Source organism: Procambarus clarkii, chromosome 36 (assembly GCF_040958095.1).
Source record: "Procambarus clarkii isolate CNS0578487 chromosome 36, FALCON_Pclarkii_2.0, whole genome shotgun sequence".
Taxonomy (NCBI): domain Eukaryota; kingdom Metazoa; phylum Arthropoda; class Malacostraca; order Decapoda; family Cambaridae; genus Procambarus; species Procambarus clarkii.
The window spans coordinates 35056650-35070900 of record NC_091185.1 but is presented as its reverse complement, the minus strand read 5'-3'; the positions used below and the strand labels follow the sequence as shown (position 1 = coordinate 35070900).

Below are 14251 nucleotides of genomic sequence, written 5' to 3'. Positions count from 1 at the left end.
GCTGGTGGGTGTAGTGACTGGTGAGGGTGTTGAGGAGAGCAGAGGTCACTGGTGCTGCTGGTGGGTGTAGTGACTGGTGAGGGTGTTGAGGAGAGCAGAGGTCACTGGTGCTGCTGGTGGGAGATAAATTGGTTCCAACTACAATTTTTTTTTCTGAATTTGTGAGCATGTTACGATGTTGATCCCTTTGTAAAAGTTGGAATATTTATCATGTTTGTTAAGCATAACAAATTGTGTGAGTTTGAGGAGGATTCAGCTAATTGTTTTCTGCACCCTTAATTCTCGCAGTGATATTTTGATGTTTAATGGTATTAATGTTGGGGTAATGGTGTTTAATGGTGTTGTGATAATTACTGAATGAGCTACGCTAAAAGTGAACAAAGCATTTATGTGTTGTATTTTAAAGGCCTTTGTTAACATTAATAATAATTGTTGTAATGAAGTGTAGACATTATCTGGAGTAGTATTTGTCTTATAGCTTTATTGAAAGTCTACTTGATCCAAAACAGCCTGAGAGTCTTCTATGTAACATCTCATTTTCAAATGAAGTTATAAAGCTGCCAAGACGTGTAGAGCATTTAATAAAACAATTCCTGCTGGAATGGACAAATTCATTAAATAATTTATTATTGGAAACACATTTTAAAAATATCTAAAACTGTTATTTCTTTATTTAGGAACTTAAATGATTGCTTCATATGAATTTCCACAAATCCTTGCAAAAGCTGCAAGTGCTCATGGAGGTATTAAAAAGGCCTTTTAAATTCATATGTAAACTTGTGTTACATCAAGATTTATCACGTGTTTTAACAACATTACCAATGAACAATGATTCGATTCGGAGAAGAATTGATGAAATGTCAGCTGATGTAAAAACCCAGCTAGTTAAGGAAAACTAAATTATAGAGCACGAAGTTCTCAAATGAAATTGGTAAATCAACGGTTAGTGATAGAAGAGCTGTTCTTGAAGCTTTTGTTGCATTTTGTAGATGAAGTTTGTAAAGTGTGTGAAGAAAGGCTGTTCGTTAAATCTTTCAGAACCCTCACAACAGGATCATCCATTTCAGAGACTTTGAGGTCGTTTATCCAATAAAAACAAATACACCTTGTAAACTTAGTTTCCATTGCAAGTGGTCGTGCTCCATCCATGGTGGGAAAACATTAAGGATTTATTGCTCACATTAAACTGCATGTCCTTGGACTCTTCCAGTGCATTGTGCCATACTACACCTGTATATGAGACCTGCATGCACCCTGCCACTAATGGTAAACACCTGAAACACCTGCATACTGTAACACATGTGATGGGTGAGAAAGCAATAAGAAAGATAAACGTTATTGTAGCTTTATTGACACCTGCTCTAACAACCTATTCCATAGAACGCTGGAGCTCCATGTTTATCTACCAATGTGTTTTACAGGCTTTCTCTACCGTCCAGTACCACTTGGGCTGGACGGTAGAGACGGTCAGCAGGTCGGTGTTCAATCCCCGACCGTCCAAGTGGTTGGGCACCATTCCTTCCCTCCCGTCCCATCCCAAATCTTTATCCTGATCCCTTCCAAGTGCTCTTTATTCGTAATAGCTTGGTGTTTTCTCCTGATAGTTCCCTTACCTTCCTACAGTACATCGTCATCTCTAATAAACGCCTCTCTACTTATTCCCATACCAAAGATCTGTCGAGCTGTAAAACAATAATTGGATATCTCTTAAATCAAGATCTTAAAAATTATAAAGATTATATAGTGTCGTTGAAAGAAAAAATAAATAGCCCTTTTTCTTAAGTGATCCTCTGCATTTGTGCAGTGCTTTCAATTCTTCTCTTATAATCACCAGTGTTTTCTTGAATGAATGTTTGTGATTCTCAAGATTCAAAACATTTTAGCTGTGAGTGGTTAATGGCTCCACTTATTCTTGCCACATACAGTTCATGAACGCATCCGGAGAATACGGATCGCAGAGTTATTGTTTACTGGGGCAGAGTGCGGGCCTCAAATACCAGTATTACACAGTGCTCGTGGGATTCCTGGTTCAGTCTTGACGAGCGACGTCTGGACACGTGTTCCGCCTGTGGGCCGCTTGACACCTGTTCCGCCTGGGAGCCGCTGGAACACATTACACTGTTTTACCCTTAGCGTCTTGAAAGCCATTACCGCCGCCAGTTATTCCTTTTTAACAGTCCGGGTTGTTAAGACTCTGTGGCGCACTTACCGTCCAGGATCACAGGGAAGCTGACGGATTTTAACGTGTTCTAGCTGGTTTCTCGGCTAGAACACGATCGGCTGAAGAGGCGATCTACTCCGGCCGGCATAGCCGAGCTATGCCGAGCGTTGGCATGTTAGAGATTCCTGCTCTGTCTTTTGGGGCGAGGTGTGTGGCTTGCCCCTGCTTTATGAGAGGTCATTAGAATGTGTTTTGTGTTTTTGCCTTTTCGCGGGACCAGTTTAGGGGAGGCCTTGTCATTCTTTAACTGACCAGTGACTGTTACAATAGTTCCCCAGTGGCTGTTACTATAGCTCCCCCAGTGGCTGTTACTATAGCTCCCTCAGTGACTGTTACTATAGCTCCCCAGTGGCTGTTACTATTGCTCCCCAGTGGCTGTTACTATAGCTCCCCAGTGGCTGTTACTATAGCTCCCCAGTAGCTGTTACTATAGCTCCCCAGTGGCTGTTACTATAGCTCCCCCAGTGGCTGTTACTATAGCTCCCCAGTGGCTGTTACTATTGCTCCCCAGTAGCTGTTACTATAGCTCCCCAGTGGCTGTTACTATAGCTCCCCCAGTGGCTGTTACTATAGCTCCCCAGTGGCTGTTACTATAGCTCCCCCAGTGGCTGTTACTATAGCTCCCCCAGTGGCTGTTACTATAGCTCCCCCAGTGGCTGTTACTATAGCTCCCCAGTGGCTGTTACTATAGCTCCCCCAGTGGCTGTTACTATAGCTCCCCCAGTGGCTGTTACTATAGCTCCCCCCAGTGACTGTTACTATAGCTCCCCAGTGGCTGTTACTATTGCTCCCCAGTGTCTGTTACTATAGCTCCCCAGTGGCTGTTACTATAGCTCCCCAGTAGCTGTTACTATAGCTCCCCAGTGGCTGTTACTATAGCTCCCCAGTGGCTGTTACTATAGCTCCCCAGTGGCTGTTACTATAGCTCCCCAGTGGCTGTTACTATAGCTCCCCAGTGGCTGTTACTATTGCTCCCCAGTGGCTGTTACTATAGCTCCCCAGTGGCTGTTACTATAGCTCCCCAGTAGCTGTTACTATAGCTCCCCAGTAGCTGTTACTATAGCTCCCCAGTGGCTGTTACTATAGCTCCCCAGTGGCTGTTACTATTGCTCCCCAGTGGCTGTTACTATAGCTCCCCCAGTGACTGTTACTATAGCTCCCCAGTGGCTGTTACTATTGCTCCCCAGTGGCTGTTACTATAGCTCCCCCAGTGACTGTTACTATAGCTCCCCAGTGGCTGTTACTATTGCTCCCCAGTGGCTGTTACTATAGCTCCCCAGTGGCTGTTACTATAGCTCCCCAGTAGCTGTTACTATAGCTCCCCAGTGGCTGTTACTATAGCTCCCCCAGTGGCTGTTACTATAGCTCCCCAGTGGCTGTTACTATAGCTCCCCAGTGGCTGTTACTATAGCTCCCCAGTGGCTGTTACTATTGCTCCCCAGTGGCTGTTACTATAGCTCCCCAGTGGCTGTTACTATAGCTCCCCAGTAGCTGTTACTATAGCTCCCCAGTGGCTGTTACTATAGCTCCCCAGTGGCTGTTACTATAGCTCCCCAGTGGCTGTTACTATAGCTCCCCAGTAGCTGTTACTATAGCTCCCCAGTGGCTGTTACTATAGCTCCCCAGTAGCTGTTACTATAGCTCCCCAGTGGCTGTTACTATAGCTCCCCAGTGGCTGTTACTATAGCTCCCCAGTAGCTGTTACTATAGCTCCCCAGTGGCTGTTACTATAGCTCCCCAGTAGCTGTTACTATAGCTCCCCAGTGGCTGTTACTATAGCTCCCCAGTGGCTGTTACTATAGCTCCCCAGTGGCTGTTACTATAGCTCCCCAGTGGCTGTTACTATAGCTCCACCAGTGGCTGTTACTAAGCAGGATTTGTTTATCTAGGAGCGGATCTCGTGCAACTGAAGGAATAAAGTTGTCGCAGTTATCAAAGTGAACAGTGTAGTAGTAAGAAATAGATGTGATGGTTGAAATGGTAAAGGTGAGAACAAGGATTGAAAAAAATGTGAAAGGAAATTTGCAAGGAATACGTGTTAATAGGATTTCAAATAAGGAAATCTACTACCTCAGTTTAAAACATAATGTATTCAGTTTTTTTCAGATATATAATTATTAAATAAATGAACATTTATCCTTTCTGTGAGCCTAACTCTCTTCATTTAGTTATTAACAGAATATCCAGATTTTAAATAAATTTTAGTAATTGTTTATGAATTAATTCTTCACTTTAATGAGTGTTATCGTATCCTTTCTTGATCATTTGTAGGAATCATCGTGATAAAATACCTCTAGTAAATATGATTAAACAGAATACCAATTCGCTGAACCCATGTTCATGGGTAGAGAGTAATGAGGTGTTTATTGATACAACTTGATGTCCCTTGAAAGAGATCTCTTCGTGTGTGTCTGATGTCTTCTTGCACCTGACAACACCTGACACGAAGATGTCGTAGGCTATTGCAATAAACTTAGGCTCTCAGAAGTCATTGACTTCTACCTTCATGTAATATAAGTTTATGACTTCTGAAGTATTTGTTCAACTCACTGGTGCCTCAGGTCTTGCCTTCGTGTGACATTCCCCATATTAACTACTGAAGGCTCGCCGCCACATGCACCATTACTGCAATTTTTCCAGGTTTTCAATTTGATGTGTTCAGATTTTTTCCGTTTTGATCATTATTGCTATATAAACGTTATCATTAACCATATCTACGACACAGTAAATCCTTTCTGGAAACATATATATGGAAGAAGAATATTATATGCTCTAATTCTGATCATTGTGGGTTCTTGAAAATGGCTCGTCATTCTAATAACTCATTATTATTAAGAGTCATTGATATGATTCCTTACATGCGTTCTAAACCACTTGAGTTCCTCTCTTAATGCGTTTTATTTTCCCTAAGTGAACTAGTTTCATGTGGACTCGAGTTGCTTTAATTGGTCAAAATTACCACAACCAAAATATTTTCTTTGCTTCATCGAGTTGTTTTATCGTATCTTAATTCCACTAGATGTAATCATCTAGTTGTGCTTGCGGGGGTTGAGATCTGGCTCTTTGGTCCCGCCTCTCAACCGTTAATCTACTGGTGTACAGGTTCCTGAGCTTCTCGAGCTCAATCATATCTACATTTGAAATTGTGTATGGAGTTAGCCTCCACCTCATCACTTTCTAGTGCATTCCAATTACTAACTACTCTGACACTGAAAAAGTTCTTTCTAACGTCCCTGTGGCTCATTTGGGTACACAACTTAGGTGTTGGGTTCCTCCCTAGAATGCAAATCTCTCATAATTAGTTTGGTCTGTCATTTATGTGAACAAGTATTTGAGTTTTGTTCAACTAATGTCAAGTATTTGAACAAAGATCTGCGGATTCGAGGCGGAACTCTTCATTTCCACCGAATTTGTGAAGGGGAGGCAAAGTGGCCACAACACCCTCTCTGGGTTGTGCCGACGGCGATCTCTCCCTTTAAAAGTCCCTTCACAATCACCAGTTACCATGAAAAGTTGAAAGATATAGATAAGGTATTTGATGCATCATTGAATGTATCTATACACATTGAGGTATTTTAGTATAATCTCTATTGGTTTTCCATGAATTTGCCTTGTAAATACTATTTTCCTCTGTCTTTCAATATGTACCTTAATCTTGATTGTTACAATAATCTATATTTTATGGAGACCGAGCAGATTCTTCCTATCTATATATTAATTTCAATGTTGTCGAGTCACTTTGTTCATCAGGGAGTTTCAATTTGCATTATCAATTATTCAGAACTCTACCTCTCAAGGCTATTCCAGGAAACACCAACTACCCAATTGATTTTGCCATAATTAAAAAAAATATATGTATAGGAGGGAATATTTTTTTATCTGATTGAAGTTGGAGGCCAGGTGCTTAGGGCTAGCCTATCTAAGCTTTGCAGGGTGTCAGTGATTGTACAGCGCGTGCCAAGGAGTCGTAGCTAGTTCGGGTTAACCTCCCATGTTATTTAGGTAAGACTGACTCCTACTGCGACAAACAACAATTTGTTTGATGTCTTAAATATGTTTCATTTCCGTAGTGTTTAATCAGATATTTATGCTGTTATAAAAGTTAAATCAACATTGTCGGCATTGATTCAACGTTATTCCAGCATGTTTTGATCACTGGGAGAAAGAACAGAGGGAAAATAAAGGGAAAGGAGTGAGGGAGAGATAATGAGAGAGAGAGAGAAAGGGAGGTAGGGAACGGAGAGAGATGTGAGGGCATAATGAGAGGGAGGGAGAATTGGAAAGAAGGAGAGATAATTGGACGGAGAGAGAGAGAGAGAGAGAGAGAGAGAGAGAGACAGACAGACAGACAGACAGACAGACACCAGGGGAATGTTGAGTAATCCATCTCTCTGTAAAAGAGAATGGTTGCCTCTTTTTCTGTCCAGAGTTCAAGCCACACGTCTAAGAGAAGCCTAGCGCAACTTTACATGGTAATGTGCTATTGTGGTATGTGTAAATGTGCAATCGTAATGCTGCAAAGTTGAGCACTTTTCAAATATTAGTGTATACAGATACTGACATCCCAAACGAATGTTCAGATAATAGATTTACATCCTGGGAACACTCTTTACATCTCTATTAGAGTGATGTACATAGTGTATAGTGAACTGGGGGATACTTTCTCCACCCCGCGTGTGTGTGGGTGGAGACAGGGAGGGTGTACGTGTATGTGTGTGCGAGGCTAAATGGGAAGGCTGTTTATAGGGTGAGAGATAGGGTGGGCATATGTGTGGAAACACCTGGGAGGGTATGTTTGGTGGGTGATGGGGGTGCGTCGACGTTTCGAAACGTCGTCGCTTGTCCGATGTGTGGTTTGGTCATCATGGGGCGGGTGTGTGTTTGGAGACAGGGAAGTGTGTGTGGCAGAGAAATTAAAGAAGGGGATATGTGGGGGTGGAGGGTGTGCCTGGGGAGGACCTGTAAGGGTGTGAGGGGGTTCTGGACTCAGGGTCGACCCGGGCTCCGCCGGATACCACCTCCACTCACCTATAATTTGTATCATTTCCCTTTGCCTATAAATGCCATTGCCGTCTTTGGGATCAGAAAAAATGAACTGTCTAAGTATTCAGGAGATGGAAGAAGAATTGTAATGTAAAATCGAAGAACTTTCACTCTTCCTACAGTTGTAACTCTTGTCTCACAATCGGTAATCTTGAGTTTCATTCCCAAAGTGGTGCTTTAGACGTTAAAATTTTCCTTGGCTACTTCTACATGTGTAATGTTTACTCTCTAAATAATATCCCAAGACCAGTTTAGTAGCTTGCCTCTCTGCTCAACCTCATCTACAAAACACGTCGCGCTTCGCTCGTATGCGTTAATTAGGTCCAAGAATTGTCGTAGAAGAAAATGAAACGGCATGAGAAAGTGACGTACGTACTGTCCTGTTTTCTGTTTTGGGTCCTCAGGTAGGTTAGGAGAGGACCCTTTAAAGTGACCGTTCTTTGACGTTGGGAAACCTCTGGAGGACGGACTGCTCTCCTAGGGTCAGGGAACACCGCCACAATCATCTCTTGTTATGCTCCGTTAGAGAAACAATTATAATAATTGTTGATGTACCTTTGTCTGATATTCGTTTTGCGATAACATTTCATTGGCAATTGATGAGGTGAAAAGGAAGACTTGGTCAGTGGACTGAAGGGTTATGGTGAGGGGTTAAGGTGAAGGGGAAGGGTGAGAGGAAGGAATGGAATGAAAATCGGGGTTAGAAGGAAAGAAGAACTGTCTGGAGAAAGAGTCAAGTATTACGGTTATATAGCACTTGGAAGGGGTCAAGAATGGGATGGGACGGGGAAGAGGAATGGCGCCCAACCACTTGAACGGTCGGGGATTGAACTCTGACCTGCATGAAGCGAGACCGTCGCTCTACCGTCCTGCCCAAGTGGTTGGGCAGATTGAGGTGGGTTGAGGACTGATGATGATGTGCAGTAGTGGAGATGGTTAGTGGTGGGTATGAGTAGTATTGGAGATGGTTAGAGGTGGGTATGTGCAGTAGTGGAGATGGTTAGTGGTGGGTATGTGCAGTAGTGGAGATGGTTAGTGGTGGGTATGTGCAGTAGTGGAGATGGTTAGTGGTGGGTATGTGCAGTAGTGGAGATGGTAAGCCGTCTCTCCTGGCGAGAGCGCAGGGTCCAGGATTCCGAGCCGTAGAGAAGTGTACTCATCACACATGCCATGTAGACTTGTGCCTTGGTGTGTAATTACAGTTTGGCATTTTCCCAAATGCGCTCTTTGAGCCTGGCCAGTGTTGTTGCGGCCTTACCGATACGCCTGTTGAACTCAGTGTCCAGGGAAAGGGTGTCTGAGATTGTGGAGCCCAGGTACACAAACTCGTGAACTGCCTCCAGCACATAGTCTGCTATATTCATACAGGGTAGCTCATTGACATCTTGTCCCATCACCTGTGTCTTCTTCAGGCTGATTGTCAGGCCGAATGCGGAACAGGCTGTGGCAAAGCGGTTGAGTAGCTGCTGCAGGCCTTCTGCTGTGTGTGTGGTGATCGCTGGGTAGTCGGCGAAGAGGAACTCCCTGAGGATTCGCATCTGTACTTTTGTTTTTGCTCGGAGTCTGGATAGATTATAGAGCTTTCCATCAGATCTTGTACGGAGATAGATGCCTTCTGTGGTTGTTCCAAAGGCATGCTTGACGAGGATCGCGAAGAAGTTGCCGAACAGGGTTGGAGCAAGAACGCACCCCTGTTTAACACCACTGTTAATGTTGAATGGTTCAAAAGTTGACCCGTCGTACACGACTGTCCTCTTCATGTCCTTGTGGAACGATTGTATCATGCTGAGTGGATGGGTGGGCAGCCAATTTTGGCCAAGATCTTGAAGAGTCCGTCCCTACTCACGAGGTCGAAGGCCTTTGTAAGGTCAACGAAGGCACTGTACAAGGCTTTTCTCTGCTCCCTGCACTTTTCTTGAAGCTGTCTCAGGGAGAACACCATGTCAGTGGTCGACCTCTCTGCTCGGAAACCACACTGTGACTCGGGGTACACTCTTTTGGCAAGAATCTGAAGCCTGACCAAAACGACCCTAGCGAAGAGTTTGCCAACGACGCTGAGGAGGGATATGCCGCGATAGTTGTTTACATCGCTTCTGTCACCTTTATTTTTGTAGAGAGTGATGAGGTTTGCATCTCTCATGTCTTGTGGCACCGAGTCCTCCCTCCAGCACTGGCATAGAAGTTCATGAAGCTCAGATTTAAGTGTTCCACGAGCGTACTTGAGAATTTCAGGCGGAATCCCGTCGTCTCCTGGGGCCTTCCCTGAGGAAAGTGAATCCACTGCGTTCTCAACTTCTTCCTCAGTTGGTTCAAGATCAAGTTCTTCCATGATGGACAGGCATTCAACTGCATCCAAAGCCTCTACGCTGACCAAGTTCTCTCTGGAGTAGAGTTCGGAGTAATGTTCCACCCAGCGATTCATCTGTTGATCACAGTCTTTAATGATCTCTCCAGTGGCTGACTTTAGAGGAGCCGTCCGGGTTTGTGTAGGGCCTGTTGCCTGTTTGATCCCTTTGTACATGCCTCTTATGTTGCCGACAGTGGCCGCGGTCTGGATGCTGGAACAGAGTCGAAGCCAGTAATTGTTAGCACAACGCCTCGCAGTTTGTTGAACTCAACTGCGGGCAGTACGGAGGGCCTATAGGTTCCTTTCTGAGGGCAGGTTCTTGTAGGATTAGATAGCTCGTCTCTTTTCCTCTACGAGGGGTAACAGTTCCTCTGCACTGGCCTCGAACCAATCTGCTGACTTGTTCTGCCTCTTACCGAAGGTGGACATGACAGTGTTGAAAATAGTGCCCCTGAGATGTAACCACCTCTCACTTGCGCTATCGCAGGGTGGAACAGGAAGGGCATTTACCAGCGCCGCAGTGAATTCCTCCACCTTGTGAAGGTCACGGGTATTGTTTACGTTAATGCGTGGTCTTCCCTCCTTCTTTGCTCTGTGGATTTTCCGGGGCTGGAACTTTACTCTGCAAACGACGAGAGAGTGGTCGGAGTCGCAATCTGCGCTCTGAAAGCTGCAGGTCAGTTTGACATTTCTCAGATTGTTACGCCCCGTAAGCACCAGGTCGAGTTGGTGCCAATGCTTAGACCTGGGATATCTCCAGGAAACCTTATGCTGGGGCTTGGTGTCGAAGAAGGAATTGGTGATGCAGAGATCATGACGGCAGCAGAACTCCAGGAGGCGCTGCCCACTCTCATTCATCTTCCCAAATCCAAACTGGTCCAGGCAAGATGGCCAAGTGCTGTGATCAGAACCAACTCTTGCATTAAAATCTTCCAGGAGAAAGACTGGCTCTCATGGTTGAGGTATGTCTCTGAGAGCTAGGCCGAGGTCATCATAGAACTTGTAGGAAGTCAGTGTTGGTGCATAGGCATTGATAAGGCTGACCATTCCTACTGCTGTATGAAGCTGAAGTTTGATGATCCTTGCAGACCCCTCCATAGGCGGTACTATGGACCCGAACAACCTGTTCCTGATGGCAAAGCCAACGCCATGCTCCCTTACCTCACCTGGTGGTTTGCCCTGCCAGAAGAAGGTAAAGTCCTTCTCCCATATGCTGCCGATTGCGGGCAGACGTGTCTCCTGCAGGGCGACTATGTCCATCTGGAGCCTGCGTAGGTCATTGTTGATCACAGCTGTCTTGCGGGAGTCGTTCACTTCCAGTAGATCTTCCGAGAGACCCGGTGTCATGGTCCTTACATTCAATGTGCCCAGTTTGAGAGCTGGGTGACTCTGTGTTTGTTTTCTTTTGCCTGGTACATGGTTGACGATCCGCTTATTGGATTGTGGCCTAAGCCCCACGCACCCAGTGGAGCAGGCGGACCGTGACAGGACAGCACTTGGGAGCTACTCAGCTTGAGGCGGGCGGTAGCTGTCGTCCTATGAAATCAGATGATTTCTCCCACCGACGGAAGCAACCCCTGGCGCCTTACTCTACGCCAATTGAGTGGTAGGCTTATCACCGGTAACTGTCACTTCCCATGTTGAGCCATCGCCAAGGCGATGCTGTAGTGTCCTCTCCAGGGCACAGGCCTGGGCAGTAATTATGGAGGATCAGCTGTTGCCTATGCAACAGATCCACCCACTCCATACACAGTCTCAAATATAGACATGATAGAGCCTAGTTGACTCGGGAATCTGTACACCAGTGTATTGACAGGTGAGAGGCGGGTCCAGAGCCAAAGCTCAACCCCTGCAAGCACAACTAGGTGAGTAGAGAAGAGAAGGCAAGAGACAAGAAGAGGAGATAAGAGAAGCGTAGAGAGAGAGGAGAGGAAAGGGGGGGGGGAGAGAATGTTCTGGGGGGAACCTCGTATGCTAAAGGAGACCAGAGTCTTCGTTTTGCACTGTTAGGATGAGAGGAGAAGATTCCTCTTCCGAAGATTCTGAAGATTCGAGAGGACCCAGAGGGCCTGGGACCAGTTGACAGTTTTGAAATCTTGAGTTTGATTTTGTTTTAGGTCAGGCGCTATGGCAGAGGGTCCAGGGCAGTCCAACAGAGAATTGCTAGGCTGTAGTTTTCGGTCCCTGGGTCAAGTGAGGAGGCCACTGCTTAAGAAGCCCTGGTTTTGGTTTTGAATTCTGCGCCGAGCTTCCCTGCTACAGTACTAGAAAGGAAAAAGGTGTTAAACAGTGTCAGTGTCTTAGAGACTTACCTTGTGAGGTGCGTGATTACCCGGCTACAGCCGCGTTTAAGAGGAAATGACAGGGGTGACCCCCCCCCCAGTGAACGAAGGGTCCTCATTACTGAGGAGGCAGGATCAGATCACTGATCTGATCACCTCACTCAACCTCATTCTCCCGTCCGGGTTACATCCGATGGTGTCACAGGGAGCTGCAAGCAGGTCTAGGGGATTCGCCAGAGTGTCACAGAGACTAAGCGATCCTTTAGGGACTAGTTTCTCCTCCAGGCCATCATATGTGGGTCCTGCGGAAAACGTTGCCATGAAGGATGATCACCGTAGGTATCCCGTAGCCAGGACCAGAGGGTTTAGAGTGTCATCCTGAGTGGTTATGCCAGGCCTGTGAAGTAGGTCGCTGGGTGGATTCCTCTGTCCTGGGGTTATCTCCGCGTTGGTTGTAGGAGCTGTTCTCTCAGGCGTTCCCTCAGGCTATTTTCCGAGCGTTGGAGGATCTCCTCGGAATATCCTCTGGATCGGAACATGTCCCAGAGGTCTTGCAGCTGGGTTTGCAGCACCGCATCGTCGCTGTTGATTCTCTTAAGGCAGAGGCCAAGAGAAAAAGGGAGAGAGTTCTTAAGGGAGGCCGGGTGGCACGACTCATACCTGAGGTACGTGTGGAGGTTCATTGGCTTGTAGTAAGCTCGGGTGCTGAGTAGCTTACTCGTTAGGTCGATGGAGACTGTTGTGTCGAGAAAGTTGATTTTCCCCCCTGTGTCTCTAGATTGTGAACCGTGGTTTGGAGTGGACCGTGTTTGCCCACGCGTGGAAGGTGTCCAAAGCCTCAGGTGGGCCCAGCATCACGCCAAAAACGTCATCTTTGTATCTGAAATAAACTGGGGGGTTGTTGGGATGACTCACCCATTGTATTTCACACACATGGTGAACGAAGATTTCCGCTAAGGCGACGCTGCTGGATGCCCATACCGCTGTCCCCTTGATTTGTCTGTATGCAGCATCGTTAAAGGTGAGAATTGTGTCCCGCGTCACATTGAGGATCGCCTCTACTAGGTGAGCCCTTGAGGGGGGGGGGGCGGGCGTCGGTCCGCGTCCCTGAGGTCTTGTCGAATTCTGTGCTCATTGGCAACAAAGAAATTTGCGACGGGTGAAGCCGCTTCCCTCTAGGGAATCCTGGTGTACAGTGAGACGATGTCTGAGACATGAGTGTAGCCTGAAGTGGTACCGGTCCCATTGTGTTGCTGACGTCCTCAATCTTGTTGAGGAAGTCTGTTGTGTCCATCAGTCTTTCATCCAAAAGGTGTAGGAGTTGGTTGAGGAGTGCCATGCATACCCAGTCAATCGGGCACATCGGTATCCAGCATTCACTGCAAACGGGGCGACCCAGCCAGGAACTAGTGACCAGGTCGATGCCTTTGTGGATCTTGGGGTGCAGTTAGATGTGCAGAATCTCTGAGTGGAAAGCCAGGTAGGAATCACTAGCCGTCGGTCGCAAGATTCCTCCGTGTCCCTCGTTGCTGAAGAAACCAAGGACCCGTCATCTGCTCCGTTTCTGGGCGTTCTACAGGGTGACTCGCCCGTTTATCACCGGCTGGTAGGTCGTGGCTTCGTAGAGGTGCCTAGCCATTTCCGTTTCATAGCGCCGCCCAGTGCCAGTTGCAGGTTGCATTGGGGGTGGACGTCTATTTGCTCCCCAAAGGTTCTCGTCACATGCAAGATTTGCTGGTGGAGACCATTGAGACGGAAAGGGTACTCCCGTCTAGCCAGCGCTGGGTTCAGGTAGCATGACGATAATGAGGGCTTCCGAGGGATGCGCTGGATACGTTGGTCCTGAGGTTGTTCAGGGGGCCTGGAGGGTGCTCCACGTCCTGTCGATCTGGGCCTCCAGATCCTCTAGGGTCTGCACAACTATCTGCTGCCACTTGTGGCATGGGGAGGATCTGTATCCTGGAGAGGCTGCAGGATCCAGTAAGTTCAGTAGAACTTCGGTTTCAACTTCTTTTACCATGTCGAAGCTCAGTCGATTAAGGCAGCGTTTGGGATGCTTTCGGACGCAGGTTCGAATCTTCATCACGGCCCTTGTGGATTTGTTTATTTGATGCATCACGTAATTGTGATTTTTGTGTGTAATGAAATAAGGGTGAAGAGGGAGAACGGCATATTGACGTAGCTCGAGTGCATGGGAGGGAGTTGTGTAAAACCCTGGTTTGTGCCTCGGAAAAGCTGCAGGATCCAGTAAGTAAAGTAGAACTTCGGTTTCAATTCCTTTTACCACGTCGTAGCTCAGTCGATTAAGGCAGCGTCTGGGATGCTCTCAGACGCAGGTTCGAAACCTCGTCACGGCCC

The 14251-nt window shown here is 46.6% G+C and overlaps 1 protein-coding gene across 1 annotated transcript in view; it reads right to left on the bottom strand.

The window, feature by feature from the left end:
• Positions 1-14251, bottom strand: part of LOC123750847 (uncharacterized) — a 118835-nt gene that overhangs the window by 37256 nt on the left and 67328 nt on the right. Inside the window, exons 2-3 of the mRNA XM_069336774.1 lie at positions 13131-13328; positions 9484-9686 (exon numbers count right to left, since the gene is read on the bottom strand). Coding sequence (XP_069192875.1) covers positions 9484-9686; positions 13131-13328 — 401 coding nt within the window. The remainder of the gene's footprint in view (positions 1-9483; positions 9687-13130; positions 13329-14251) is intronic.